At 37.0% G+C, this 27,357-nt stretch overlaps 1 protein-coding gene across 1 annotated transcript in view; it reads left to right on the top strand.

Annotated features, from left to right (window-relative positions):
• Positions 1 to 27,357, top strand: part of Dpyd (dihydropyrimidine dehydrogenase) — a 900,155-nt gene that overhangs the window by 437,072 nt on the left and 435,726 nt on the right. The window contains exon 13 of the mRNA XM_052179342.1: positions 9,651 to 9,866. Coding sequence (XP_052035302.1) covers positions 9,651 to 9,866 — 216 coding nt within the window. The remainder of the gene's footprint in view (positions 1 to 9,650; positions 9,867 to 27,357) is intronic.

The following is a 27,357-nucleotide window of genomic DNA, read 5'->3' as shown; positions in this document are numbered from 1 at the left end:
ATGTGTGTATTCAGCCAAGCCATCACAAAAAAATTCAAGTTACATTCTGAATTGTAGGACATTAATATTTTAGATACATAATGTGTGTGTAAAATGCAGGAAGCTTGCCTTAATGAAGCAAGGATCCCTCTGGAGTCAGAACTTGCTGCCCCACTTACATACAGTTTATCTGCAGCAGAGCAAAGATCGCTTACCTTCCATGACCCTAATCTTACTCATTGGCAGAGGGAGGAGATTTTATTTCTGTTTTGAAAAGTGTTTTAAAGAACAAACATGAAGCATTCACTCCTGGGTCTGGCATAAGCATTATTCGAATATGAGCAACTCCTGCTTTTTTGGAATACGTAGTCAGTATGCTTGTGTTTGGTAGAAGAAGAGACTTTACAGTAGATGTGAACTTTGATGGGACCTTTTCAATATCCTGGCAAGCTAAAATAATCTTTGTCCCATTGAGTAGATTGCGTATAAAAAGCACAGTAACATAGATATCTAAAGCAACCTGCATCTCCACTTAAACACACAGTTGGAAATAGTAGCCTTGGATTCACATGTAAATCCCTCCAGGTGACTTAAACTTTTATCTTATTAGTACATGGATTTATTCAATGGGGGGGGAGGACATATGTGTACTGCAGCATTCATATAGAAGTCAGAAAAAAATTGGTTCACTCCTTCCACTTTGTGAGTCCTAGGTATCGAATTCATATGAGCCTTGCCACCTCTCTGACCTAAGAATTTAAGAATCCTAATTGTTTGAGACCCACTCCAAAAGAGCTTCATGAAATACTTGTGAAGGATAATTGGTGTGGTCAACAGAAGTTTTGAAACTCTTTATATGTTTATAATTTTAAGAACAGGAAGTAAATGGGCTACACAAAGAAAATATCGACCGTTTTAGAAAAGAAATAGAAGCCAACTGATGAGAAAGAATGAAGGGAATACAATACGGGAAGAAGAGGGAAGGATGCATCTTTCAGTTGACTTGAGAGTTTCTAGGTTTGCCCACCTACTGAGCAACTTCAGTAGTCTGCTGTGGCTCTGCACCCTCATAGCAGCTTGGCACTGAAAGAGACCATTTCAAGCCATGAGTCAAAGGAGGGGAATTGGAGATGGCTCAGTGGTTCAGAGCACCTGGTGCTCTTGGGTAGTGGTCTTGTACCCAGAAACCTCATCAAGCTACTGTCAATTATATATAATTCTACTTCCAGGGGATCTAATGCCCTCTTCTGGCCTACAATGACACTGCATGCACATGACAGAGATACCCACATGCAGGAAAAACACTCATACACTATATATGCATTTAATATGTTTATAGTATGTTATATATATAATATATATCTATATATTATATATATCTATTTGTGTGTGTAAAATTTTTAAATGTCCAGATTATAGAAAACACTATTTTTATCAAATGTAAAGTAGATAAATCTTTGACATTCCATGTGACTGAATTATAAAATGTATATATTTACATAGTAAAACTGAATACCCTACTGTATTACTTATAGCCACTAGAGGGCTCTTTGCAGAGGTTGTGCAAGCTGGCAGGGCCACCAATATTTTGCCATTACAACAGGAATCTTTGTCTACAATGTCCATGCTTGGGAACCTCTCAATCAAGTGCCAATATATATATATATATATATTTCATCAGGTTAAACATAAGGTAAACATTTTTAAGTTAAGCTTCAAGGAGGGCTTGCCTACATTGAATAAAATTATTTTAACATGTTTCATTTATAACTATAAAAAATAAAAATAAGCCTCATGCAAAATGGTCAATAAACATAGGGTTAATCACTATTTGATGTGAATTTATCACACTCCTAAAAACAAATGCAAAGAAAGAAATGTACATCTGTCAAATTTCAAAGCACTCCAGCTGACCAAAAATAACGTATCACTCCCCACTAAAACACCCTGAAAAATATTACAGATAGATCCATTCACAAGTGATGTTTTACATGCAACAGAAAGAATGGTTCAATCTCTTGAAGCAAAAGGACATTGTTGAGAAACAGTCAGGGTAGGGTGAAGGATTCATTTTGACATTAGGATATGAAACACTTGGGAATCCTATGGGTAGTGACAAACTTGCTAAATTTTGTAAATGGAAACAAAATGAGAAATTTGAATTAGGGCCCTATATAAATTTAGGGCCTCTTGTAATCTCTGCTATCGAGGCAGCTTTGGAAGTTGTACTTTATTTGACTAAAATCCTTACTTAATTTCTCAAAATAAATTGTTAGGGAAAATAAAGTTTAAAAATGTGGGTATTCCTCTCAGTTTCAGTATCTCAAATGTCTACCAATAGCTTCTGAAAGAGACATGTTTACCCTTAGTAAGGGCTTGGTACTTTCCCTCAGTCTCCATTTTTACTCTCCTCGCCTGAGTCCTGTAAGACTTTGGCCTTTTGTATTTCTTTATTTTCATTTTTCCTGTTGTGTGTTTTGAACAATCATAGAGGTTGAGAATGAATGATTAAGTAAAACCTTTTATTTCTGAAATATGTATTCTCTATATCAGCTGACTGTACAGAACTACATTCATACATGTTTTATGCATATGCAGCCGAGGATCCTTTAGGCATCTCATGTAATTCATTTGTCCACAGGTTTTCTCTGTAAAATAAAGGGTTTGAAGTAAAGTATCTCTGTGATTTTCCTGGTTCTGCATCTTATTAATTTTCAGAGATCACCACGCTGAACTCCCGAAACAGAACAATCTGTGCTCAAGTGTAGCCAGCAGGCTATATCTAACTTGACCTTCACTAGATGACTTTCAGGCCTTTATTGTTCCTTTTCAAAGATTGTTTTAAGTATGCTATCAAATGTTAACTAATCATGTAACATATCAACACAGCAGACAGCATATGGAACTCAATAATGAACCCATACATGTAATACAACAAATTTACAAAAGAATATGTAATAAGAAAAGGACAGTTGCTTAAATAACTGAGTTGGGAAACTGTATAACTACGTGCAGAATAGTGAACAAAAGAATTAGAGTTGTAGAGTTGACTCGGCCATTCTTGCAGAAGACCTAGGTTTTGTTCCTTGAACCAACTGGGGGTCCACAATCATCCATAACTCTAGGTCCAGGGGATATAACGCTTCTTCTAATTTCCCAGGCACCAGGCACACCAACCAGGTGCACAGACATGCTTGCAGGCAAGATAACCATACACATAAAATAAAACAAACAAATCCTTAAAAAATTAATTGTGGGACCAAAAACTTCCCAATTACTAGAGGACAACAGAGGGAGTAATTATGCAACAATGGCTTTGTTAATCATTTTTTGGACTTGACTCCAGTTGTACAGACATATATGATTAGACAAACCAATCAATTTTCTGTACACAGAAGGAATCAATTGGCGGTATGAATAGAAAACTACAGGGTGCTATGTATCCAATAGAGATTTAAAGGTTAAAATATTAGGAGAACAAATGAAATGACATAATATTGAGAAAACAATCCAAAGAGTTTAGAAATACATAAGGTACACAAATATATAATTCTTCCAAAATATACAAATACCAAAAGATATATATATATATATATATATATACATATATATGCTTAATATCATTGATAGAGAAAATTAATACCATACCACAGTGAGGGTGAGATGCTATATCTCACTTCTTATATTTCTTCTCTTATGCTAGATGAAAATACCACAAGAAGCATCTTAGGAAAAGAAGGCTTATTTTAGACTCACCCTTTTAGAAGAGATATCATAGCAGTAGGTAGCACCTTGGCAAAGAGAGTATGCAGGTGTGGGGATGTCTGCCTCTTCACGTCCCCACAGAAGATAAAAGGAGAAAAGGAGCACTACCTGCCCCACCTTCTACTTTTCCCCTGTCATTTACTTATGGTCTTTAGTCCATGAGATAGGAAGACCTACATTGAGAGTGTATCTTCTCAATTTCAGTACTTCTGGAATGCCTTCAAAAACACTCAGAGTTGTTCTTCCTACATGATTCCAAAACCAATTCAGTTGAGTCTCTTCTTTGTCTGCTTAACACCCAAGCATAGTTAATCAATCATTTATAACCCTCCATCTCAAGACTCACAATGAACACAATAGGAAGTGCACCGAATTTACTTGTAAGAGCACAAAATCTCAGCAGTTTCCAAATGGCTCCAAAAGCTCAAGTTCAAAGTGTCAAGACAGTCAAAGATTCAAAGTAATCTCTTAATTACAGGCCCCTATAAAATCCAATATACAAGATATCTATTTCCGATATACATTGGCAGAGCAAGGAGTACATAGTCTCATTGCAAAACAGAAAATTGTGAAGTAGAAAGGAAAATTTGGCTGACTTATGATAAATCCTATAGGGTAGATAATGTTACAGTGAATGTTGCTCTTCCATCCCTGGCATTTAGACACTCATGGACCACCAGTGCTTCAACATCCTCTAATACACTGGCCCTCTGGTGGTATTACCTGAAGGTCATTTCTCCTAAGCAAGGTTTACTTCCTGAAAGAAGTTCTCCTCAGTGGACATCCCAAATTCCTGGCATGTATAACATGCTTGAGTCTATGTTGTGAGCAAGACTTTACTTTCATGATTTCATACAGTGATCTTTTGAGTAGTTCTTGCAAGAAATCTATTCCCTGATCCAACTGGCTTGATGGTATTTTACGTTCCTTGAAAAGCATGGAGGTTACACTGATTTGCTCTGCTGTTAGCTCAAGATGTTACTTGCCTTCCTTTTACTATAACTGCAAAGGTTTCTGGGTATGTTTTGTTACTAAACTTGAGAAAATACTTCACAAAAACATGCTGAGAGGCATATTTCAGGTAATTCCAAATCCAGTCAAGTCAGCATTGGCAAATCACCAGAATACCTATCAAATGGTAGCATGGAAAAGACTAGAGGGGATAAATGTTGAAGAGGATGTGGAGGAGAAGATGGAACCTTTTATTACTTATATTCTTTGTGGGAACATAAATTATCATGATCTTTGTGGAAGACTGTATCTAAGTTCCTCAGATAACTAAAACTAGAAAATTCATGTGATCTAACAATGCAAATTCTAGAGGTATCTTTCAAAAATTGGAAAGCTGTCTATACGACCTATGTTTATAGACTGTTCCTAATAGTCAGCTTATGTAGTGAACCTAACTATTGAATAGATTCAATCATGTGGTATGCATATACAGTGGAATATTATTCACCCTTTAATGAATGAAATTCTGTCATGTGATATATATTGAATCTAAGTGGAAAACATTACATAAGAAGAATAAGCCAGCCATGGAGAAAAAAAAATAACATAAAACATTTAATGCAAAACAAACAAACAGAATCAGCAGGTAGAATGTTAGTCATGCATGGATGCTAAGAGTGAAGAAAGTGTACATGAGTTTTATGTGAAAGTAACTTTTATTTACCAGATGTAATTGTCATCTTGGAGACTTACTGTTAAGTAAGTTCCCCCTTCTGGCTAAGGGTTTATCTAGTTGATTTTCTCAAAGAACCAGTTCCTGGATTCGTTGATTCTTTGTATGGTTCTCTTTGTTTTCACTTGATTGACTTCAACCCTGAGTTTGATGATTTCCTGTCTTCTATTCCTCCTGGGTGAATTGGCTTCTTTTTGTTCCAGGGTTTTCAGGTGTGTCGTTAAGCTGGTAGTGTATGCTCTCTCCATTCCCCTTTCTAGTTCTTTCTGAACTCTGGCTGGTTCAACTCAACTGTTGTGTCTCAAATTTCTCTCCAAGCTAACTGGCTTTTCTTGGCTTCTCACTGAAATGCTCTGCTAACAAGAACTGCCTCTTAATTCCACAAAACAAACTGGACTGACAGCACAAAATGAGCATAAGCACATGAACTCAGCTGAACTGCGTTGCTCACCTGAACTTTCAACTGAACTGTACTCACTGAAATGCCCTCTCTCTTGAGTCACTCCGACCTACTCTTAAGTAGCCTCTCTTTCTTCAGCTGTTCTTCTGAGAGTTGGGCATATCCTATCTCGTTCTTTCAAATCTTCCTTTGGTTTATCCCTTTGTCTGTCCCTCAATTGGACATCATTTTCGAATGTGGCTGCTTCTTTCTACAAACTAAATTCACTTTCATTGTTTTGGATTAAAGGTGTGTACTAAGGGTGTGTACTAGCCAGAGGGATTAAAGTTGTGCCATTTCAGCCATATCACACAGACCTAGAAGCTCTTTGAATATGATCCCTGGCCAGAGCAGACATGTTGCTAACTAAAATTACTCTACAGGTCTGGATTTTTTGAGACAGTGTTTCTCTGTGTAGTCCTGGCTGTCCGTCCTGAAACTCACTCTGTACTCCAGGCTGGCCTCAGGAAATCCACCTACCTCTGCCTCCCAAGTGCTGGGATTAAAGGTGTGTGCCACCACCGCCAGGCCACCAAAATGTGTAGCCCAGGCTGGCCTCGAACTCGAGATCCTCCTGCCTCTGCCTCCTTCAGCAAATCCTACAAGCTTGTGCCACCACAACTTGCTGAATTCAGAGTCATAATCAAGGAAACAATACTTTTTGGATGTTTCTGAATAAGTAGTTAATATGGCTGAAAAGAGAAGAGTGAAGGTTTTGGGATCATTGAGAGTGCATTCCAAATGTTCTTACTACAGTGGATGTTAGTGATGCTAGAGGATGTATAGGTTAACAACACTTATTATATCATTCCATATCCATATATCATAGGATCACCTTGAAGCCCATAAAGTACATAAAGCCAAATTGTAAGTTGCCAACCTAGAGAAAAAATTTAAATAATTGTTGTAAAGCACCTTAAAATCTGTTTGCTTCATGTACTACAATGAAATGAAATGACTACTGTTAATTAAAAATATAAAGATTTAAAAAGGAAGGTATAAAAAATAAAAATCAAACACAGTGGCCTAGTGATGTGAATACGCGGACACAGATGCATACACATATGTCCTGATGGATGTTTATCCACATATATGTAGTTTCCTTCATTTCTGTATAGTGCTATATTATTTTCCCCAGTTAATACATGGTAAACAACCTTTCAGTCGATGTGCTCGTTGCTTCTGTGTCATTTCTGATGCTGACATATAATGCCTTTCCGAAGTGGAAATTGCAGGGAACTAATAATCTCTGCTGTTCAACATCTCTATCATATCTGTTATTTGCTAACACTACCAGGTGACTGGGAAAATAGTATTGTCTGAAATTGAAAATCTGGATACTGCGTGTTTTAGAGAAGAATGCAATAAGGTCCAATTTAAAGCTGTTTGGTATGAGGGCACCCAGCACAGCAGCAGCCAAAGGTGCTGAAACCTCTTGGAAATCTCAGTTTGCGGCTGAGCATAGGATTTGGAGGTATTGGTCCTTCAGTGAGAGCTGAAATTTGAGATTCAGTCCATAGAGTCAGGTACTGGAGGAAAAGACTTCTATCTAATGCAGGAAAAGAGGCACAGCTTAGGGCAGAGCTGTGTTATGGGACACCAAGACAAAGCAAATGCAACTTTATATGTGAACACACACACACACACACACACACACACACACACACACGGCAGTACTATACATATTGTGAGATACATAACCTATGACCCTCTCATTTGAAAGAGCTTTGCCAATATGTGTATGTTTAAATCTTCCTTGCTCACTATATTTAGTTTTCTTTTGGATAAACTTAAATGAAATCAAATGGCAACCTTCTTAAGAATTTTAGAACTGGGCTTTAGGTTTTACAACTACATATATTAAGCAATGGAAGCTGAAATATATGTGTGCATCTGGGTGTGTGTGTGTGTCCGTGTGTCTGTGTCTGTGTGTGTGTCTGTGAATCTGTGTGTGGGCGTGTGTCTGGGTGTGTGTCTCTGTTTGTGTGTGTCTGTGTGTGTGTGTGTGTGTGTGTGTGTGTGTGTGTGTGTGTGGTGTCTGCCTTGGGATGCCCCCTAGCACTGTCATAGCTGCAGTTATTACAAACTGAAATCCATCTGCAGCATTGAGGTTGCCCAGCTGTGGAAAGAAGAAAACTGTCATTCATTTCGTGTCAGAGGTATAAAGAGCCTTCTGTACTCTCACTGTGGGCATCATTCACAGTGGTACCCAGTGTTGTGCCTGTGAATATGCATATAGGGACAGTGCTTCTGATTTTGCTACTGTTTACTTATTTCTCATGTTGAAATGTCTCCCTTACTCTAACCTAATACAAACTTGGCTATGTTCAAACTGTGGTCAAATTGAGTTAAAATGCTGCCAATACCAAGGGTGTATTTTGTCCATCCATCTATCTAGTGCCTTCCCAACCCCAGAAACACACTTCGAACTATACACTGCCTTCCTACAGCATTCATTCACACCCTTAGTTTACACTTTAAATTGTATGTCGAGTCCATGTGAAGACAAGAGCAGAGTACAATGAAACTTTCCAAACATGTGCTTCTTGAGGGGAGGATGTAGGTTAGATGTAGCAAACTTGAATTTGATTAGGAAGGGAGGAAAAGAGGAGGGGATGCAGGAGGGAGGGATCCATTTAAACCAGAGGTCCCTGGTGAAGTGTCCATAGCGAAAGCCTAGATGTCATCCGACTCCCTTTTCTGCAAAACCAGAAACACAATAGCCTTTCAACTGGCAAGTTTGATGCCTTTTAGCATATTAAGTGAGCTTTTCTCTGCTTTCAGTTGAGGACTGAAAATGATTTCTATGCAAGTCATGGTAATCTTTATCTACACAAGACACATGCCTATAAAATTAAGGTTCTGCTCAAATAACTTTTCTTTTGAGTGATGATTCACAAGAGAATGGAGTTCCACTTTTGAATTAAGTAGCCCTGTGTCCATTCAGTAACTACTTTGGCTGAGAATATTCATCATTTTTTTTTGTAATTTTCAAGTATTTGTCTTTCATAGATAAACAAGGGAGAAGAAGACAGGAGAGAAGAGCATGCGAATGAGAAGGGAAAGAGAGAGTACAGAGAGAGGGGAAGGAAAGAGGAGAGGACCCTGAGCAAACACATTCTATCCTTTAGTAAGCCAGGTTACCTCGCTGTTTTCATTAAAACATCATACTAGCTTGGTTACTAAACAGAGATTATATGCATTTCTAAGTGCCAACTGATGTTGCTAGTGTAAACTGGTATCTTTTAAGTTTCTGAAAAAGCGAACTCCTCCAATCCCCAAGGAAATGAGTGAAGCTCCACTGCTGGCCTGGGAGCTTCAAAGGAGAAGAGATAAGGACAGGGTACGGGGCTTTCTTGGACCCACATCCAGAGCAATAAGATTACTTGGAAATGGAATTTGGACCTACTCACTTTCACTGGCCCATATCTCAGCACTAAGACATTTTGATAAATTAAGCAAAAAAGAAGCTGGGCTAACGGAACCAGAAAGATAAATTCAAATATGATTCATTTTGTGTTTGACTTTTAGTTCATTTGAATTAGAGAGTGTTTTGTTTGTTTAATTTAATTTTCCTTCTGTTTCTCTATGGTATCATTTAACTTTGAAAATAACAATTATGGATGCTGGACCACTGAATTCTGACTTCCAGGCAGTTTTCCCATAGGGAGATAGCCTAATGGAGTCTATATTCATTTGCATGCTATGAGGAAATTTGGGGAAAGCTTATACGGCAGTTCAAGTATACTACAAGAGCAGTTATTGCTGATTTCTTTCTTGCAGGCACAATATGGAAACTTGGTGCATTCTCAGCCTACACTGCCCCTGTTTTACACTCCTATTGACCTAGTAGACATCAGCGTGGAAATGGCAGGGTTGAGGTTTCCCAATCCCTTTGGCCTTGCCAGTGCAACACCAGCCACGAGCACACCAATGATTCGAAGGGCCTTTGAAGCTGGATGGGGTTTTGCTTTGACCAAAACTTTCTCTCTTGACAAGGTAAGAAAATATGTTTGAAGTTACGTGCAAATGTCTGGCATGCATTTTCAATAAGAGATGAATATGATGTGTTGGAAAGATTTTTAACATCAGAGATGCTAATTGATAAATGAGTTGAAAACATTAAACATTAGTGCTTCAATTTCTTTGAGCAGTGTGGACTATCCTCTCATTTTGTATTGTCTCAGAATGTCAGAACCATGTTTTGGTTGAGGACATATCACGGTTGATAAATCTTTTCTACAAGGAAATCTCCAATTTCAATCTTCAGCACCACATAAACCATGTATGGTGGAACATGCCAGTGATCCTACCACTAAGAAAATGAAGGCAGAATGATCCAAAATTCAAGGCCAGCTTCAGCTATCAGTCTGGGTTACATGAGAGCTGTCTCAAAAAACTATACATAAACAAACAAATAAACAAAATCTCACGCTAGTATAGTAGTTATTAAACAATCACTAATTCGTGTTTTAATTGAATTTACTTTGTTTATATTAGAATATAATATGATGTTTGGCTATTTATATGTAAATAACAAAAGGGAAGCATTCCTGTCTTCCCTTATGAAGAAAGCTTTCAAACTCTTTCCATTCACCTCTTTGAAATGCAAAGTACATTACTGGTATTTATAGTCATGATTTTGGGGGCGTAGTTCTCTAGAATTGCTTTCTACCTAATTTTAATCTAACTGATCCATTTCCCTCTATGACTTTCTCTTCCCACTGACCCCAAATTTAGTAAATACTATGTGACTCAAACCTTCCACTCTGTTTTTCTCTTGAAGCTGCTACTAGATGAGTAAATGAAACCATGTGTATCAAGCCTTCCCTGTGACTGGTTTATTTCAGTTAACATAATAATTTTGAGTTCCATCAATGTGGCTGTGAATTCGGGATTCCATTTGAACAGCTAAAATGTACTTCGTTGTGCACCTGGACTATATTTCCTTCATTTGTGCATCTCTTGATGAATAGTAGATGTGTTTCCATTTTTGTGCCATTGTGAATAGTGCAACAATTAACATGGGAATATAGATTGGTGACATACTCATTTTATTCCATTTGAATATATATCCCATCGGGGGTGGTGCCTGATAAGATGAGAGTTTCTGTTTTTATTCTTTGTTTTGACATTATTATTTGGTGACTTGAGCATGTGTGTAAATCAGAACATATGTTTCGATTCAAAGCTAGGAAAACAATGGATTTGGTTTGCATGAAATTCTGCTATTCACTATATATTTTACAGACTTTCTCACTGTAATGGTTTTGTTGGGTGTAATAATATATATTATATTACTAAAAAAATACACTCTCAATAGAATTCCTTGTGACCATATGGTTTTATGCTTTTATAAAGAGTGTTGCATACTTAGGAAATGGATGATTAAATTTGAAATCAAATATTTAGTAAAAAAAAAAAAAAAGCACTGCCAACAACCTGCTCAGTTTCACTTGGTTCTTGCATCCAAGGCTAGTGACTCAGGCTTGGGTCCTAGAACTGAGATGGTAAAATTGGCTCTTAAATGATTTCCTCTGTCAGCTACACGAGCACTATGGCAAGGGCATGTACTCACATGAAAAGGTGAACATACACACAAGCAATCAAGTAAATTTAAGATAACTTTAAATACATAAAGCATCTAAATGCACACTACCAATGTTGGGCCGTTTGTGGGACAGAAGACAGACATTTTACATGGTGATAAGTTCAGGTCTAATTTAGCATTTTGAAGATCATATATTGAGAAGGTTTTGGAGGATAAGCCTCATCAATGTGATTAGCACTAAGTTGTACTTAGCAATAATTAATGTACAAGAATGTATGGAATTAGTGGCTAAAGAAAATATCATTTAAATCAATCTTATCCTTGGGCAAAGGAAATAACAAAAAACAAACACGCCCCATTAAGCTCATTTTCTCCTATTATTTTCTTTTACTGGGATCAATAGTTGACATTATTATCCTTCAAGTATTATAGCTGTCTTAGACTGACAGTTTTACAAGAGGTTGGGTAAAGGTGGCCCAGGAATCAAGAAAACCTTCAGAAGTTAGAAAAAATCAGAGCAAGGAAAAAATATTTCTTAAGGATTGTCATACTTAAACAGAAAAGTATATGTGAAAATCAAGAAAATCTCTTACTAAAATAAGAATTGAGAAAAACTCTTACTAAAAAAATATTAAATTTAATAGTCTGGATTCAGATTTTAAAATATTATGGAAGAGTTGGGTCCATTCTTATAGAATATTGATAGTATATTTGTCCTTGTTTCTCATCATCCTTTAAGAATTATGGAGGCTGTAATCAAATGTTTGATCTGTTATTTTCAAAAGTCTCTAAAGCATTTAGTGATATATTAGTTGTGCTATGTAAAATACATACAGGTATTTAATATGGTGAATTATGAGGTCAGTGAAGAATTATGAGGAGGAAGATGGGTGGCTTGGACTTGCTGCTGGCTTTCCAAATTTGAATTCTGAATCATCAGAGCCAGCTTCGTTCCCTCTGTTGGTGACATGCATTCCTTGATGACCCTGTGTCATTCAGATGCATGGACACTGTTTCCTTTATTAAGATCACCTGCAGAAACAAATTTAGAATCTAACTTCCTTCTAAACTTCCTATTTAAATATAATCTATCCGTTCTGATGTCTGTGCTAAGGATCAAAATAGAAGACATGAACAAATACATACACACACATATATATATATACATAAATATATATATATACATAAATATATATATAAATACATATATATATATATAAATCTGGCACATAAAACAAAATGATGACTTCACTTTGTTTATTTGGATCATGAGTACAAAACTAGAGTGCAAAAACTATTTTAGGCTTATCTGTGCAAATTGTAATGGAAAAATTCACAGTGCCATCTTGCACATGAGTAATGGTGTGTCAAAATAAGATACTGCCCATTCATGAGCTTATAGAACATTCTAATTCCTAGTCAACTAGTTTGTTTCTTACATCATTCTTAATTCCTGATAAAGCCTGTTGTGAATGTATAATTGCATCTTATGAGAAATTGTACTTTCTTATGGATGAAATGTGTTCAAACACGACATGTGAACTCTCATTTTCCCCACACATAACCTTTCCTAGAGACAGGTATTAAAATATCACATATAATATACATGTGTGTGACATTACATCAGACCAATTTGGATTGGCCTTATTATAATTTATTATGCCAATTCTAGGGTCTGTTTAAAACTTATTATAATTCAGAATCTTGACATTTGAAATTTGGATGCTCATAATATGACAAAGGCTAGTCTGTGGAGTTTTGTTATCATATGAAATATTAATATTTCACAACACATCTTTGATGAAGTACAATTTGCCGAGCCTGCATATGATAAAGAAATTAAATGCTCACCAAGGGAGTTCAGTCAGAATTAGAGCCCTGCCTGAACATCTGCTGGAAGTTTCATTATCCATTGCTACACCAGTGTGGCTCCCTTGTTTTTCTAGATTGACAGCTGAATATTGCCCTGATTCCTGCAGCAAATACATTTAGCTCAACGCTGCCCCCCCCCTGCTTTGTTTTATTTTGGGGGAGAGTATTGGAGGCAGCTTTTGATTTTCAAACTATATTTTTTTTATACTCTTGACATTTGTAGATGCCACATTGAGGTCTAATATGCTGTAGCAGCAATAGGCCATTGACTTGTAGGGAAATGCCAGCTGATATCTCAGTAAACAGAAATATTATTATTCTTCACTGTGCTGTCTGTATAAAAGCTGGGTGTGCTTTCTTTAGGGAGGCAAATGATCAGATTTTTAATGCCAAATATAAAAAGATCTGTGTTTGCTTTTGTGTTAAATAACATCAAAGATGGCTTTTGCTCCCTCTTCTTCATTCCCCAACTCAATCTTCGTAAAAGCTACTGTCCCAAAATAACTAGATTGCTTTCTTTGAGATATTATGTTTTACAATAGTGACAAGTGATATTTAAAACAAATGTATGGATCATTTTCTCCATAAATGTACATTTAAATTTTAAGAAATGAAAAAGATGGAAGGGAAACCAACCTGTCAAGCTTGATTAAAGCTAAATTATCATGATGAAATGGAGGACTGCTTTGTTTATGGGAAATAGTACAAAAGGCTGTGGGCATCACATAAAATAACCCTTGACCTGGACTCACATCTGAATAAGTAACAGAAAAATAACATTTTATTTATGTAAAATATCTGTGTAAAGCTGTCTTATCATAGAAATGCAAATCCTACACTACAAATGTGTACCTATGGATGAAGCACCTGATTGAGTTTTTAGTAATACATGTCTTTCATTACTAAATCCTCTTTTAATAAGTGTCAGATGTCCACATAAATTGACAAATTCATTAAGGTATTATCTCTTAACCTTAAAAAAGTAGGATTCCTCAATATTTTGCTGCAATCACATTATGGATTGGAGATATTTGTGGCAAATAAACACTTACCACATAACAATTTTGAGGAAGAGTTTGGTAAACTTTTCACAGACACATGAAACAAATGAATAAATAGATTATTTGCCACCAGCATATTGAGTGTTCTCTCTCAGCCACTTGAACAGATAGTTAACACATAAAGCAATCGACTCTTCTGAGTATTGATCTCAATCACAGGAGAAGAAGCCAATTTAAAATTTCTCATCTCCTGTTTTGTTTTCTATACCTGTCTAAAACTGAAAACATCAATGGAATTTCTGCATGCACAGATGATGTTTTAAGAATTGGATTATTGAAGTCTTGAACATGCAGAGGATTGTTGGGAAGACAAAATAGGAATCACATACTATTAGGAAAATGCATAAAAGTAATCTTGTCTGAGTACATAAGATCATTATATAATTAGTATCATGTATTAGTAATACAGTAATACTGTATTCATAATCAGTATTAGTAATTCTGACAGAGGAAACATAAGCCATTTTGTGCGTGTGTGTGTGTGTGTGTGTGTGTGTGTGTGTGTGCATCTGTGTGCCACACACATGGGCATGTATATGAATGAAGAAACCAGAGGTTGACATCTGCTGTGATTCATCAGTTATTTTTCCAGATAAGGTTTTGAAACATAGTCTCTCACTGAATCTAGAGTACACAGATTTGTCTAGACTGGCTAACAAGCAAGCCTTGGAGGTCTTTTTGTTTCCACAGCCCCAGATCTGGGATTTAGATATGTTCTGCCTTTAATTTTTAATTTAATGTTTTAACCTGGGAGATAAGAATCCAGTTTAGCTTCTTAGTCTTTTGACAGCCAAGACATTACCCCCATAAATTTTAACTTTTTAGTAATAAAATTATCATATATCTTAAAGTCAAAACAGCTACATAGGGGTCTATTTCAGAAACATATCCCTTTTATTGTTCCTAATTCAGCCATATCATAAATCCATTCCATGCTTTTTAGATATATCTGCACTGCGAGACATCATGGAGTAAATTTGTATAACTCTGTAGAACAAAGATATTGTTGTTTTAAAATATTTTATTGCAGTTTAACTGTATGTGTGTTTGTTTATGTGTGTGTGTGCCTGTTTACCTGTCTTTGTTAGTATAGATGCTCACAGAATTAGAATAAATTAGGACTGGAATAATGCAAGTCACCAGAAATAGGTGATAAAAAACTGAACTTGGGTTCTCTGACAAAGTCACTGCCATTCTTAACTGGTGAGCATTCTATAGACTCAGAATTGTTAATTGAATATATTTAATATTTATCCCCCAATAAATAAATTCCCTGTTAGAATGCTATACAGATAGACAGGAAAAGAACTGTGATCTGCACATCTCTAGTCACTAATCCTGTTTCTACAGTACTATCTGGGCATGGAGATTGTATTGGAGTTTGCCATCACTATAGATATTGCTACTATTCATGTATTCACATATTTGCTATAACATATTGAGTATTTATAATATGTAGACAACGCATTACCCCATTAATATCCCTATCAGCTACACAGTTTTGTTTTCAGATAAAGTAATATTCTAATTTAGTTGTCTAGATTTAATACAATTATCTATTCTAATATAAACATGTATGATCGAAATTTGGGCTGTATACATATGTGTAGTTTTTCCTCCATATGGTACTTATGGGCATCATTCATACATTTGACATCCATTAATGAATGCCCAGAGGATGCCAAGATGTTCTTACCAAGGTACCAGGAGTCTCCAGTCGTGGTGGTCCAATTGCTCAGACAGCTGAGCCTGTCTTCTGTCTTCGAACCCTCTTATGTCTTAGGCTTCCCCATCAGCACAGAAGCTAGGTTGGCCTTGCTCATAAGGTGGCCATGTTTCAAGAGGAGTATAAACTGAAAGGTCTTTTGAAGCAAACAAATCCAAAGCACACATTGTTAGTTGTACTATCATCTCTTGACCACATTACAGCTTTGTAGCCATCACCCATGAATTGAATAGAAGAGTAGTAAATAAATGGGCTACACCAAGACAATGTCAAATTCTAGAATTTGTCAGCTACTGCCTCCTTGTAGAAAGACAGTCAAAGGTTCTACTGGAAACCAAGCAGTATCTTCAATAATCCTCTGCCTATAGTCTGCAAATACCCACTATTCTACTCTTTTGTCTACCTTTGTATTGTTGTCACTGTAAAACTCTTTGTGTGTTTGTGTAATTTTTTTGAAACAGATTTCTATCTCTCTTGGGCATGTCTTGCTGTCATAATTCTGCCTTTCTGAGAATCTTAAAGCTCTGTTGTCTACTTGAGAGATTCTAGTGGAGACAGTCTTAAATCTTTCTAGAACTTAACAAACCATCTTGCTGCAACACTTTTGGTATGATCTTTACTATAAAGTGCTTGAGAATCTTCTATCAGGGAGAAACTAATTATAAACAATAGCCCTATTTTCTAATACAGCTGCCTCTGGGCTCGGTGAGTTGCATAAGTTTTGCAAAGCAAATTAAATATGTCGTTCTTAGGCTTTTATCTGTCTCACAGTTCCTTATTGTATTTGGACAGAAACACTCAAGTGCCACTTTCAGAACTGTCTAGAGACTGCCTTAGAATCACAAATGTATCCTGTTCTTTCCCTGCTGAATTATCTTTGGAATAATTGTTCTGTCCAACTGTAAGTCAGGTTTCCATTTTCCTAGTTCCCATTATTTTTTAAATGCTTCTCTCTGCATTCTAATCATGTAGGAAGATATTTGTACATTTCCCCATGTTGACCAACACCCCCTATTCTTCATTTTGCAAGGTTCCCAATCTCAAAGTGATTGTCGCCTGCTTTAGAATTGGATACCTCAGCGCTTGTCTGATTTCTGAATCATTTGGCGTGCTCCTCTCTATTAAACTTCACTCCAGAATTCAGGGGTTCAAAAATAGCATTGAGGTGTCTGGACCTCTCTTTCCTATTTGGACGGGGCGGTCCAGACTTGGCGTGGGACATGTTGGTTGCTCACACCTATGCAATTACAGTCATTTCACAGATTGCTTGGTACTAGGCTGGCCGCCAAGTAACTGTGCATGCTTGGATGTCTACTGAGAAATACAACTCTCATACAAAGTTTAGAGAAAGTTATTTTGCCCAGGACACTAAACATTTTGTTTTATTAGCTTCCAAGACTCCACATGCAGGAGATCACAATCTCTCTGACCTATTTTCTTCCCGATTCATTGGTTTTCTTTCTTGATCTCTAACAGGCAGCTTCTCTTCTACCTGAGGATCATATAGACTTGGCAGTTGCTCTGGCAATGCTCTGCACTCAGATTTGTTTGACCAGTTTTTGCTTATTTGCATTTCAGATGAATAGTTCGCATCCTCAAAAGGATTTTTCTTGAACTTCATAAACAGAGTCTAAACTTACAATTGTGGTTTCTTTCACTGGACTCACTATCCAGGCTCTTCCATTTATTTGTATAATTCTGGTTTGGCTACTTGCACCAAGTTGCATATGAAAAGGGACATTATCATTGTTGCGTGCTACTCTCCATGCCGAACACCAAGAACAATGTATGGCAGGTAAGGAGGACTCAGGACACACTTATTAAATGAATGAATAATCACAGGATTGTAATTTGAACCACAATTCCATCTGACAGCCCTTAGGTAACTTGGAGACAGCCCTCACGTGTTATCCATAAACCTTTATTATTCGTTCTAAATTGTCCTGTGTTCATTCCATAATAAGGTTTGCAGATTTTTACCTTGTAGGTTTTCTATTCTCCTGTGTGGATTTCAAAACACTTATTTTGATCCACATTATCTTAATTGAGATGAAGTTATGCCTGCATTTCCCAGCTTGGACAAATTAGGTTCACCTACCAACCAAAAAGAAGTGGAGGATAACATTGAGAAAGCCAAAAGTGTAAAACAAAATAAAAAATAAACAAAATGAAACAAAAAACCCACAAAAAACTCAAGATTCTGTGAATATCTTTTTTCTTTTTTCTTGGATATTTTATTTATTTACATTTCAAAAGTTATACCCTTTCCCCATTTCACTTCTCATCCTGCTTCTATGAGGGTGTGCTACCACCAACCTACCCACCTCCCTGCCCTCATATTCTCCTACATTGAGCCTTCACAGGAAAAAGGGCCTCTTTTCCCATTGATGACTAACAAGGCCACCTCCTGCTACATCTATGGCTGGAGACATGGGTCCCTCCGTGTACTCCTTGGTTAGTGGTTTAGTCCATGGGAGCTCTGGGAGTACTGATTGGTTCATATTGTCGTTCTTCCTATGGTACTGGAAACACCTTGGTAAGTGGTTTAGACCCAAGGAGCTCTGGTTGGTTGATATTTTTGTTCTTTTTATGGGGTAGCAAACCCCTTCATCCCCCTCAGTCCTTTCTCTAACTCCTGCATTGGAGAGTCTGTGATCAGTTCAGTGGTTGGTTGTGAGCATCTGCCTCCGTATTTGTCAGGCTCTGCCAGAGTCTCCCAGGGACAGCTATATCAAGCTCCTGTCAGCATGCACTTTTCGGCATTTACAATAGTGTCTGGGCTTGCTGACTGTATATGGGATGGATCCCCAGTTTGGGAGTCTCTGGATGGTCTTTCCTTCAGTCTCTGCTCCACACTTTGTCTCTGTATTTGCTCCCATAAGTATTTTGTTCCCCCTTCTAAGAAGGACAGAAGTATCCACACTTTGGTCTTCTTCTTGAACTTCATGTGGTCTGTGAATTGAATCTTGGGTATTCCAAGCTTCTGAGGTAATATTCACTTATCAGTGAGTACATATCATGTGTGTTGTGATTAGGTTACCTCACTCAGGATGATGTTTTCTAGTTCCATCCATTTGCCTAGGAATATCATGGATTCATCATTTTTAATTGCTGAATAGTAGTCCATTGTGTAAATGAACCACATTTCTGTATCCATTCTTCTGTTGTAGGACATATGGGTTCTTTCCAGCTTCTGGCTATTATAAATAAGGCTTCTATTAATGTAGTTGAGAATGTGTCCTTGTTATATGTTAGAGTATCTCTTGGATATGTGCCCAGGAGTGGTATAGTTGGGTCCTCAGATAATACTATGTTCAATTTTCTGTGGAACTGCCAGACTGATTGCCAGAGTGGTTGTACCAGCTTACAATCACACCAAAAATGGAGGAGTGTTTCTCTTTCTCCACATCCTTACCAGCATCTGCTGTTACCTGAGAATTTTTTTATTATTAGATATTTTCTTTATTTGCATTTCAAATGTAATCCCCTTTCCTTGTTTCCCCCCCCCCAAAAAAAACCTCCATCAACTCCACTCCCCTTGCTCCCTAGCCCACCACTCTAGCCTCCTTGTCCTCGCATTTTCCTACACTGGGGTATAAAGCCTTCTTCACAGGACCAAGTGCCTCTTTTCCCATTGATGCCCAACAAGGCCATCCTCTGCTACATATGAGGCTGGAGTCATGAGTCCTTCCATGTGTACTCCAAGTTTAGTCCCTTGGAGCCCTGGGAGTACAGGTTGGTTCATATTGCCATTCTTCCTATGGGGCAGCAAACCCCTTCAGCTCCAAGGGTTCTTTCTTTAGCTTCTCCATTGTGGACCCTGTGCTCAGTCCAAAGATTGTCTGAGAGCATTCCACTGAGAAACTAGCTATACCACTCCTGGGTATATACCCAGAAGATGCTCCAACATGTAATAAGGACACATGCTCCACAGTGCTCATAGCAGCCTTATTATAATAGACAGAAGCTGGAAAGAACCCAGATGTCCCTCAACAGAAGAATGGATTCAGAAAATGTGGTACATTTACACAATGGAATACTACTCAGCTAATAAAAACAATGAATTCATGAAATTCTTAGGCAAATTAATGGAACTAGAAAATATAATCTTTAGTGAGGTAACCTAATCACAAAAGAACACATGTGGTATGCATTCACTGATAAGTGGATATTATCCCAAAAGCTCAGAATACCAAAAATACAATTCACAGACCACATGAAACTCAAGAAGAAGGAAGACTAAAGTGTGGGAGATGATACAGAGACAAAGTGTGAAGCAGAGACAGAAGGAAAGGCCGTCCAGAGACTGCCCCACCTGGGGATCCATCCCATACATATTACCAAACCCAAATACTCTTGTGGATACCAACAAGTGCTTGCTGGCAGGAGTCCGATATAGCTGTCACCTGAGTTTTTATCTTAGCTGTTCTTACTGGTATGAGGTGGAATCTCAGGGTTGTTTTGATTTTCATTTCCCTGATAACTAAGGATGTTGAACATTTCTTTAGGTGCTTCTCAGCCCTTTGTTATTCCTTAATTGAGAATTCTTTGATTATCAGTGTACCCCATTTTCAATAGGGTTACTTGGTTCTCTGAAGTCTTAACTTCTTATGATCTTTGTATATATTGGATATTAGCACTCTATAGTATGTAAGTTTGGTAATGATTTTTCCCAGTCTCTTGGTTAAGATCTTTTCCTAATCTGTTGGTTTCTGTTTTGTCCTATTGACAGTGTCCTTTGTCTTATGGAAACTTTGCAATTTTATGAGGTCCCATTTGTCAGTTCTTGATCTTAGATCATAAGCCATTGGTGTTCTGTTTTTCTCCTATGCCCATATATTCGATGCTCTTCCCTACTTTCTCTCTATTAGTTTCAGTGTATCTGGTTTTATGTAGAAGTCCTTGATCCACTTGGACTTGAGCTTTGTACATGGAGATTTAAGAATGGATTGATTTGTATTTTTCTACATGCTGACCTCCAGTTGAACCAGCACCTTTTGTTGAAAATGCTTTTTTTTTCCACTGGATGGTTTTATCTCCTTTGTCAAAGATCAAGTGACCATAGGTGAGTGGGTTCATTTATGGGTCTTCAGTTCTAATCCATTGATCCTTCTGCCTGTCTCTGTACCAATACCATACAGTTTTTGTCACTATTGCTCTGTAGTGCAGCTTGGGGTCAAGGAAGGTGATTACCCCAGAAGTTCTTTTATTGTTGAGGATAGTTTTTGCTATCCTGGGTTTTTCTTAAATAATATTTTAAAGCCTTTGTAAGTTTCTTTGGGTTATAATAAGCGATGTCTCATTTATTTACTTTGATAATTTATTTTGGGATCCTATTTTGGAAATAAATATGCTTCATTCTTTTAAATGATTAAACTGATTAGTTTTACAATTATTTATTTTTTATTTTATATTATCAAAAAGTCTCTGATACAGTCATGAACAATAGTACAGCCTACTGTTTCTCTGTCACTCTGGTTTCAAGTTTTATTTTTGGTTAATATTTATTTATTCTACAATATTGTTCTCTTGATATGTACTTTTGCTTTAATTAAAGGCAAATGATTATTTAAACAAATTTAATCCAGATTCATCTAGGAGACTCTGTACAGCCTAAAAACCAAAGTTATTTCTTGTATTATTTGCTTAATTATTATCTGGTTTGGTGATTAATTGTTATTTTTGTTTATTTCACTAAAACTCATAAAATGGACTCATCCTAAACATGACCAAGAAGGACTTTATTCAAGGCTACAATTGAAGCATGCTGGTTCTCTGGGGGAGTCGATCCTAATGTTCCTACTTATTGACTGGGTCCTTATCTTTTCTCTGCCCATTTAATATGTGTCCCTGTGTGCTTGTACACATACTCACTTGCATGTGTATGTTGAGTCCTGAAGCTAAATATTGAAAGTTATATTCCAATAAATATGCCTTTCTCCCCCCCTGAGTTCTCATTTAATCTCTATCGGCTGCCATGCTCTGTAAGCTCTGTTTGCCAAACAGAAAACATAAATTAAGATATTTGCAAACATAAATTAATGAGTACATTTATGATGTTAAATAAAACTCCTTTAATTATACTTAAAGTGATCATTTTATCCATGTACATTATTAAAGTTATTCAAATTGCTTCAGTGCATTTTCTCCCTATTTTTGAAAATAGCTTTTTTTCCTCACATAATATATCCTGATTACAGTTTTTCCCTCCCTCTTCTCCTCCCAGTTCCTCCCCACCTCTCCTTCCATCTGGATCCACCCCCTTTCTACATCTCATTAGAAAACAACAGGCTTCTAAGAGATAATAAAATATATAAAATTAAAAACACCAAAACTAATACATTGGAAAAGGAAAGAACACACAGAAGGAAAAAGGCCCATGAAAAAGGATATGAAATAGATACTGATGTATTTGTATGATGATCAATTTCATACAATTGATGTATCAATTGGACAATTAGGAATTCCATAAAAAAACTAAAGTGGAAGTCATAATATATACCAAAAGACTTGTAGAGTTGTAGGGTGATACACACACACACACACACACACACATACACACACACACATGTACATTTAAAAAAATAATTATTTTTAAAGTCTTGATATGACATTTTGAAGCAGAAACATCTGAAATTTCATTAACTTCGCTTTCTGTGAGCTCATATGTGTGTCTGTCTGTCCTGTTGATTTAGGGCCTTATCTTCTTGGTGTCCTCCAGTCCTGGTTCTTACACTCTTTCTGATTCCTCATCCACAGATTTCCCTGAGCCTTAAGAGGAGAGATTAAATGGATATATCCTTTTCAGAGCTGAGTGTTCTCTGGTCTGCCATTCTCTGTATGTCTGGCTGTGAGTCTATCTGTGCCCATCAGCTGCAGGAGGAGGCTTCTCTGATGAGGGCTGAGCAAGGCACTTGTCTATGAGTATAAGAAAATGCCATGAGGAGATTGCTGTTTTGTTTGCTCATTCGTTTAGTTTAGCTTTTATTGGATTTTTATATCTACCAATCTTCCAACCATTATTCCACCCTAATCTGCTCCACTCCATAACTTCAGGTAGGAGAGAAAGAAGTGTGGAAAGGAAAGAGGTCAGAGATCTCCTTATGCTACTTTCTGCTAATTAGGTGTGTCAGGTACCTGAGGGCAAGTCCAATCTTCATAGTCAGAATATCTAGCAATCTAACAATAGCAAATCATCAGTCCAGCAAATGCAACAGCAAATGAGGCATCAGGAAGCAGCAGGGACCAGCATCAGTGGGGGCAGCAACAGAGGCAGCAGAAGGGGACAGCAGAAAGGGAAGCTGCAGCTACTGCAGGCCCTGTCAGGACTCTCCCAGTTACACCCTCTCCAGAGTCTCAGCTATCTGCAGCTGGCATATCTCATGTTCCTGCTAGTGCATGAGGTGAATCACAGTCACCTGCTATGAAGCAGCCTTTTTTTTAAAGAATTATTTATTTATTTTATGTGTATGAATACACCGTAGTTGTCTTCAGACACATCAGAAGAGGACATCAGATCCCATTACAGATGTTTGTGAGCCACCATGTGGCTGTTGGGAAATGAACTCAGGACCTCTTAACCACTGAGCCATTTCTCCAGCTCAAAGCAGCCTTTTAACCCACCCCTTGCATTAAAACAAAAACATATTCATAACTGGGTTTTTAAGGAAATCAAATGAGTTTTGTTGTTGTTGTGCTATAGTTGTTGTTTCATAAGGGTGTTGTGGCTGCTTCTGTTTTGTAGAGGTTTTGCTGTTGTTGCTATGTAGGGTTTTGTTGTTGTTTATTTGATATGTTTTTTGTTTTGTTTTGTTTTAAGAAGAGTATTATTTGTTTTTACCCTAAGTGGATCAAGGACCTCAACATAAAACTAAATTTACTAAATCTAATAGAAGTGGGAAAGAGGATTTAACTCATTGACACAGGGGACTGTGTCAATGTTCCCTAAACAGAACTCCAATGGCTCAAGCTCTAAGATCAAAAATTAATAAATGGGACCTCAGGAAAGTGGACAGTTTCTGTAAAGCAGAAAACATAGCCAAATTGGCAACCTATAGATTGGAAAATAATCTTCACTAACCCCACATCCCATAGAGGGCTAATATCTAAAATATTTAAAGAATTCAAAATCACCAAAAACCCAAACAACTCAACCAAAAAAAAATGGGGTATAGAACTAAACTGTGAATTCACAACAGAAAAATCTTTAATGGCCGAGGAACACCTAAATAAATGTTCAAAGTCCTCAGTCATCAGAGAAATGCAAATCAAAATGACCCTGAGATTCCATCTTACACCAATCAGAAAGGCAAAGATCAAAACACATGTTGGCAAGGATATGGAGAAAGAGGAACACTCCTCCATTGCTGGTTGGATTGCAAACAGCTACAACCACTCTGGAAATCAATCTGGAGGTTCCTCAGAAAATTGGAAATAGATCTACTTGAAGACCCAGAAATACCACTCTTGACAATATACCCAAAAGATGCCCTACCATGCCACGGGGGCACATGTGTCATTATGTTCATAGAGGCCTCGTTTGTGAGACCCAGAAGCTGGAAACAACCCAGATGTCCCAGGACAGAAGCATGAATACAGAAAATGTGGTTCATTTACACAATGGAATACTACTCAGCTATTAAGGAAGACATCCTGAATTTTGCAGACAAATGGATTGAACTAGAAAATATCCTGAGACCCAAAAGGACAGACCCAAAAGGACAGACCCAAAAGGACATGCGTGGTATGTACTTACTAATAAGTGAATATTAGCCAAAAGGAAAAAAAAAAGGGCTGAATAACCAAGATACAGTCCACAGAACTCAAAAAGTTCAACAATCTGAAGGGCCCAAGTGAGGCTGCCTCTTGGGAGGGCGAAGAAACAAACCACAAGGGGGGAGGGAGGGACCTGGGAGGGAAAGTAGATGGGATGGGTGGAGAGGACATGATTGGGTATTGCGGGGTACTGAAATCCCTGAGGGCCAGAAGAAAGGAAATAGGCAACATTATGAGACAGGAGATTGGGGATACTCTCTAGAATGTACCAGAGATCTGGGAGATGAGAGACTCTCAGTACTCAAAGAGAGGAACTTTATTTAAAAATGCCCAACAGTGGGGAGAGGGGACTTGTAGAGCCTGCCTCCAGGAAAAAGACGGGGGCATTAAGTGAGGGATGTGGTTGTCATCCCACAGTCACAACTCTGACCCGTAATTGTTCCTGTCTAAAAGAACTGCAGGGGTGGAAATGGAAAGAAGTCTGAGGACAAGAAGGTCCGGTGACAGGCCCAAAGTGGGATCCAGCACAAGGGGAGGTCCCAAGGCCTGACACTATTACTGAACCTATGGAGCACTCACAAAAAAGGGACCTAGCATGAGGGCACTCTGGAAGACAAAACAAGCAGCTGTAAGAGTCAGATGCAGATATTTGCAGCCAACCAATGGACAGAAGCTGCTGGCCCCTGTGGTTGAATTATCTCTAATCTCTAAAGGTCTTTTATCATGAAGGGACTGATCAAAGGCCTTTTCTGCATTTTAGGTAATGATCATGTATTTTTCGTGTTTCAATTTTTTTAATATGGTGGATTGCATGTGATTCTTGTGTATTGAACCACCTCTGCGTCTCTGGGATGAAACTAGATAATCATGGTGAATCATCTTTTAATGCGTTCTTGGATTTAGTTTGCAAGTATTTTATTGAGAATTTTTGCATCTATGTTCATAAGAGAAATTGGTCTATAATTCTTTATGTTGGGTCTTTATGTGGTTTGGGTATCAGGGTAACAGTGGCCTTATAAAAATTGGGCAATGTTCCTTCTGTTTCTATCTTGTGGAATGATTTAAGGAGCATTGGCATTAACTTTTCCCTGAATGTCTGGAAGAATTCTGTGATAAAACCATCTGGTCCTGGGATTTATTAGGTTGGTAGTTTTAATTACTGCTTCTATTTCACCAGAGTTTATAGGCCTGTTTAAAGTGCATTTTTGGTTTTTATTTAACTTTGTCAAGTGCTGTATATCAAAGAAATTTTTCTTTCTTTTAGATTTTCTAATTTGCTAGAGAACTAGTTTCTAAAGTATTCCATTTCTCTCTGGATTTCCTCAAGGCTGCTTTATTTCCAATTTTTCATCTTTAATTTTGTTAATTTGTATATTCTCTCACTTTGAGAAATTCCATAGGTTTGACAAACCTGTATCAAAATTAATTAACATAAAATCTTATTAATTTTCTCAAAGAATCACTTTTTTTGTTTCCTTGGTTCTTTATAGTTTGTTTCTTTGTTTGCTTTTGTTGTTGCTATTTCATTAGTTTCAGTCCTGAGTATTATTTTGTGTGTGTGTGTTTATATATATATATATATATATATATACATTTCTTTTGGGGTATGATTTCTTCTTTTTTCCTAGAGCTATTGGTTAGTCTGTTAAGTTACTGATATGAGTTCTCTTAAGATTTTTATCTAGGTACTTAGAGTTATAATGTTGTCTCTTAGAACTACTTTCATTGTGTCCTTTATGTTTGATATGTTGTAAATTGTTTCATTAAATTCTACAATGTCTTACTATCCTCCTTGACTTCTATTTTACCAAGTATATTAAATAGTGAGTGGCTTAATTTCCATAGATTTGTATGCTTTCTATTATTTTGTTTTTGTTTTTATTGATCTCTAGTTTAATCTGTCTGACAGAATGGATGTAGGTTGTTATTTAAAATTTCTTGTACCTGCTGAAACTTCGTGTCCAAGAATTTATTCAGTTTTAGAGAACGTTCAATGAACTTCTGAGAAGGTATATTTTTTTGTGTTTGGGTAAATTGTTCTGTAAATATCTACTAGGTCCATTTGGTTTATAATATCAGTTACTTCCAGCATTTCTTACCTTAGTTTTAATTTGGGTGACCTTTTATTGGTAAAAGTTGATTTAAGTGCTTATTTTATGAACTTGGGTAGCCTTGTGTTTGGTGCACAGATGTTAAGACCTAAAATATCCGTTGGGTGAATTTTCCTTTGATGAGTATGTAGGATCTGTTCCTATCTCTTCAAATGAGTTTGAGTTGAAGTCAATTTTGTCAGAATTTAAAATTGATATACCAGCTTTCTCCTTATGTCTATTTTCTGGTAATATCTTTCCATTCTTTTACTCTGAGGTGATCTCTATCTTTGATGTTAAAGTCTGTTTCTTGGATGCAGCAGAAAGAAGGATCCTGTTTTTATATCCATTCTTAGTCGGTGTCTTACTATTGTGGATTTGAGACCATAGATATTGAAATATATCAATCACAAAT

The sequence above is a fragment of the Apodemus sylvaticus genome, chromosome 4, assembly GCF_947179515.1.
Source record: "Apodemus sylvaticus chromosome 4, mApoSyl1.1, whole genome shotgun sequence".
Lineage (NCBI taxonomy): Eukaryota > Metazoa > Chordata > Mammalia > Rodentia > Muridae > Apodemus > Apodemus sylvaticus.
Note: the sequence above shows the minus strand (reverse complement) of the source record. Positions and strands in the feature narration are given on the sequence as shown.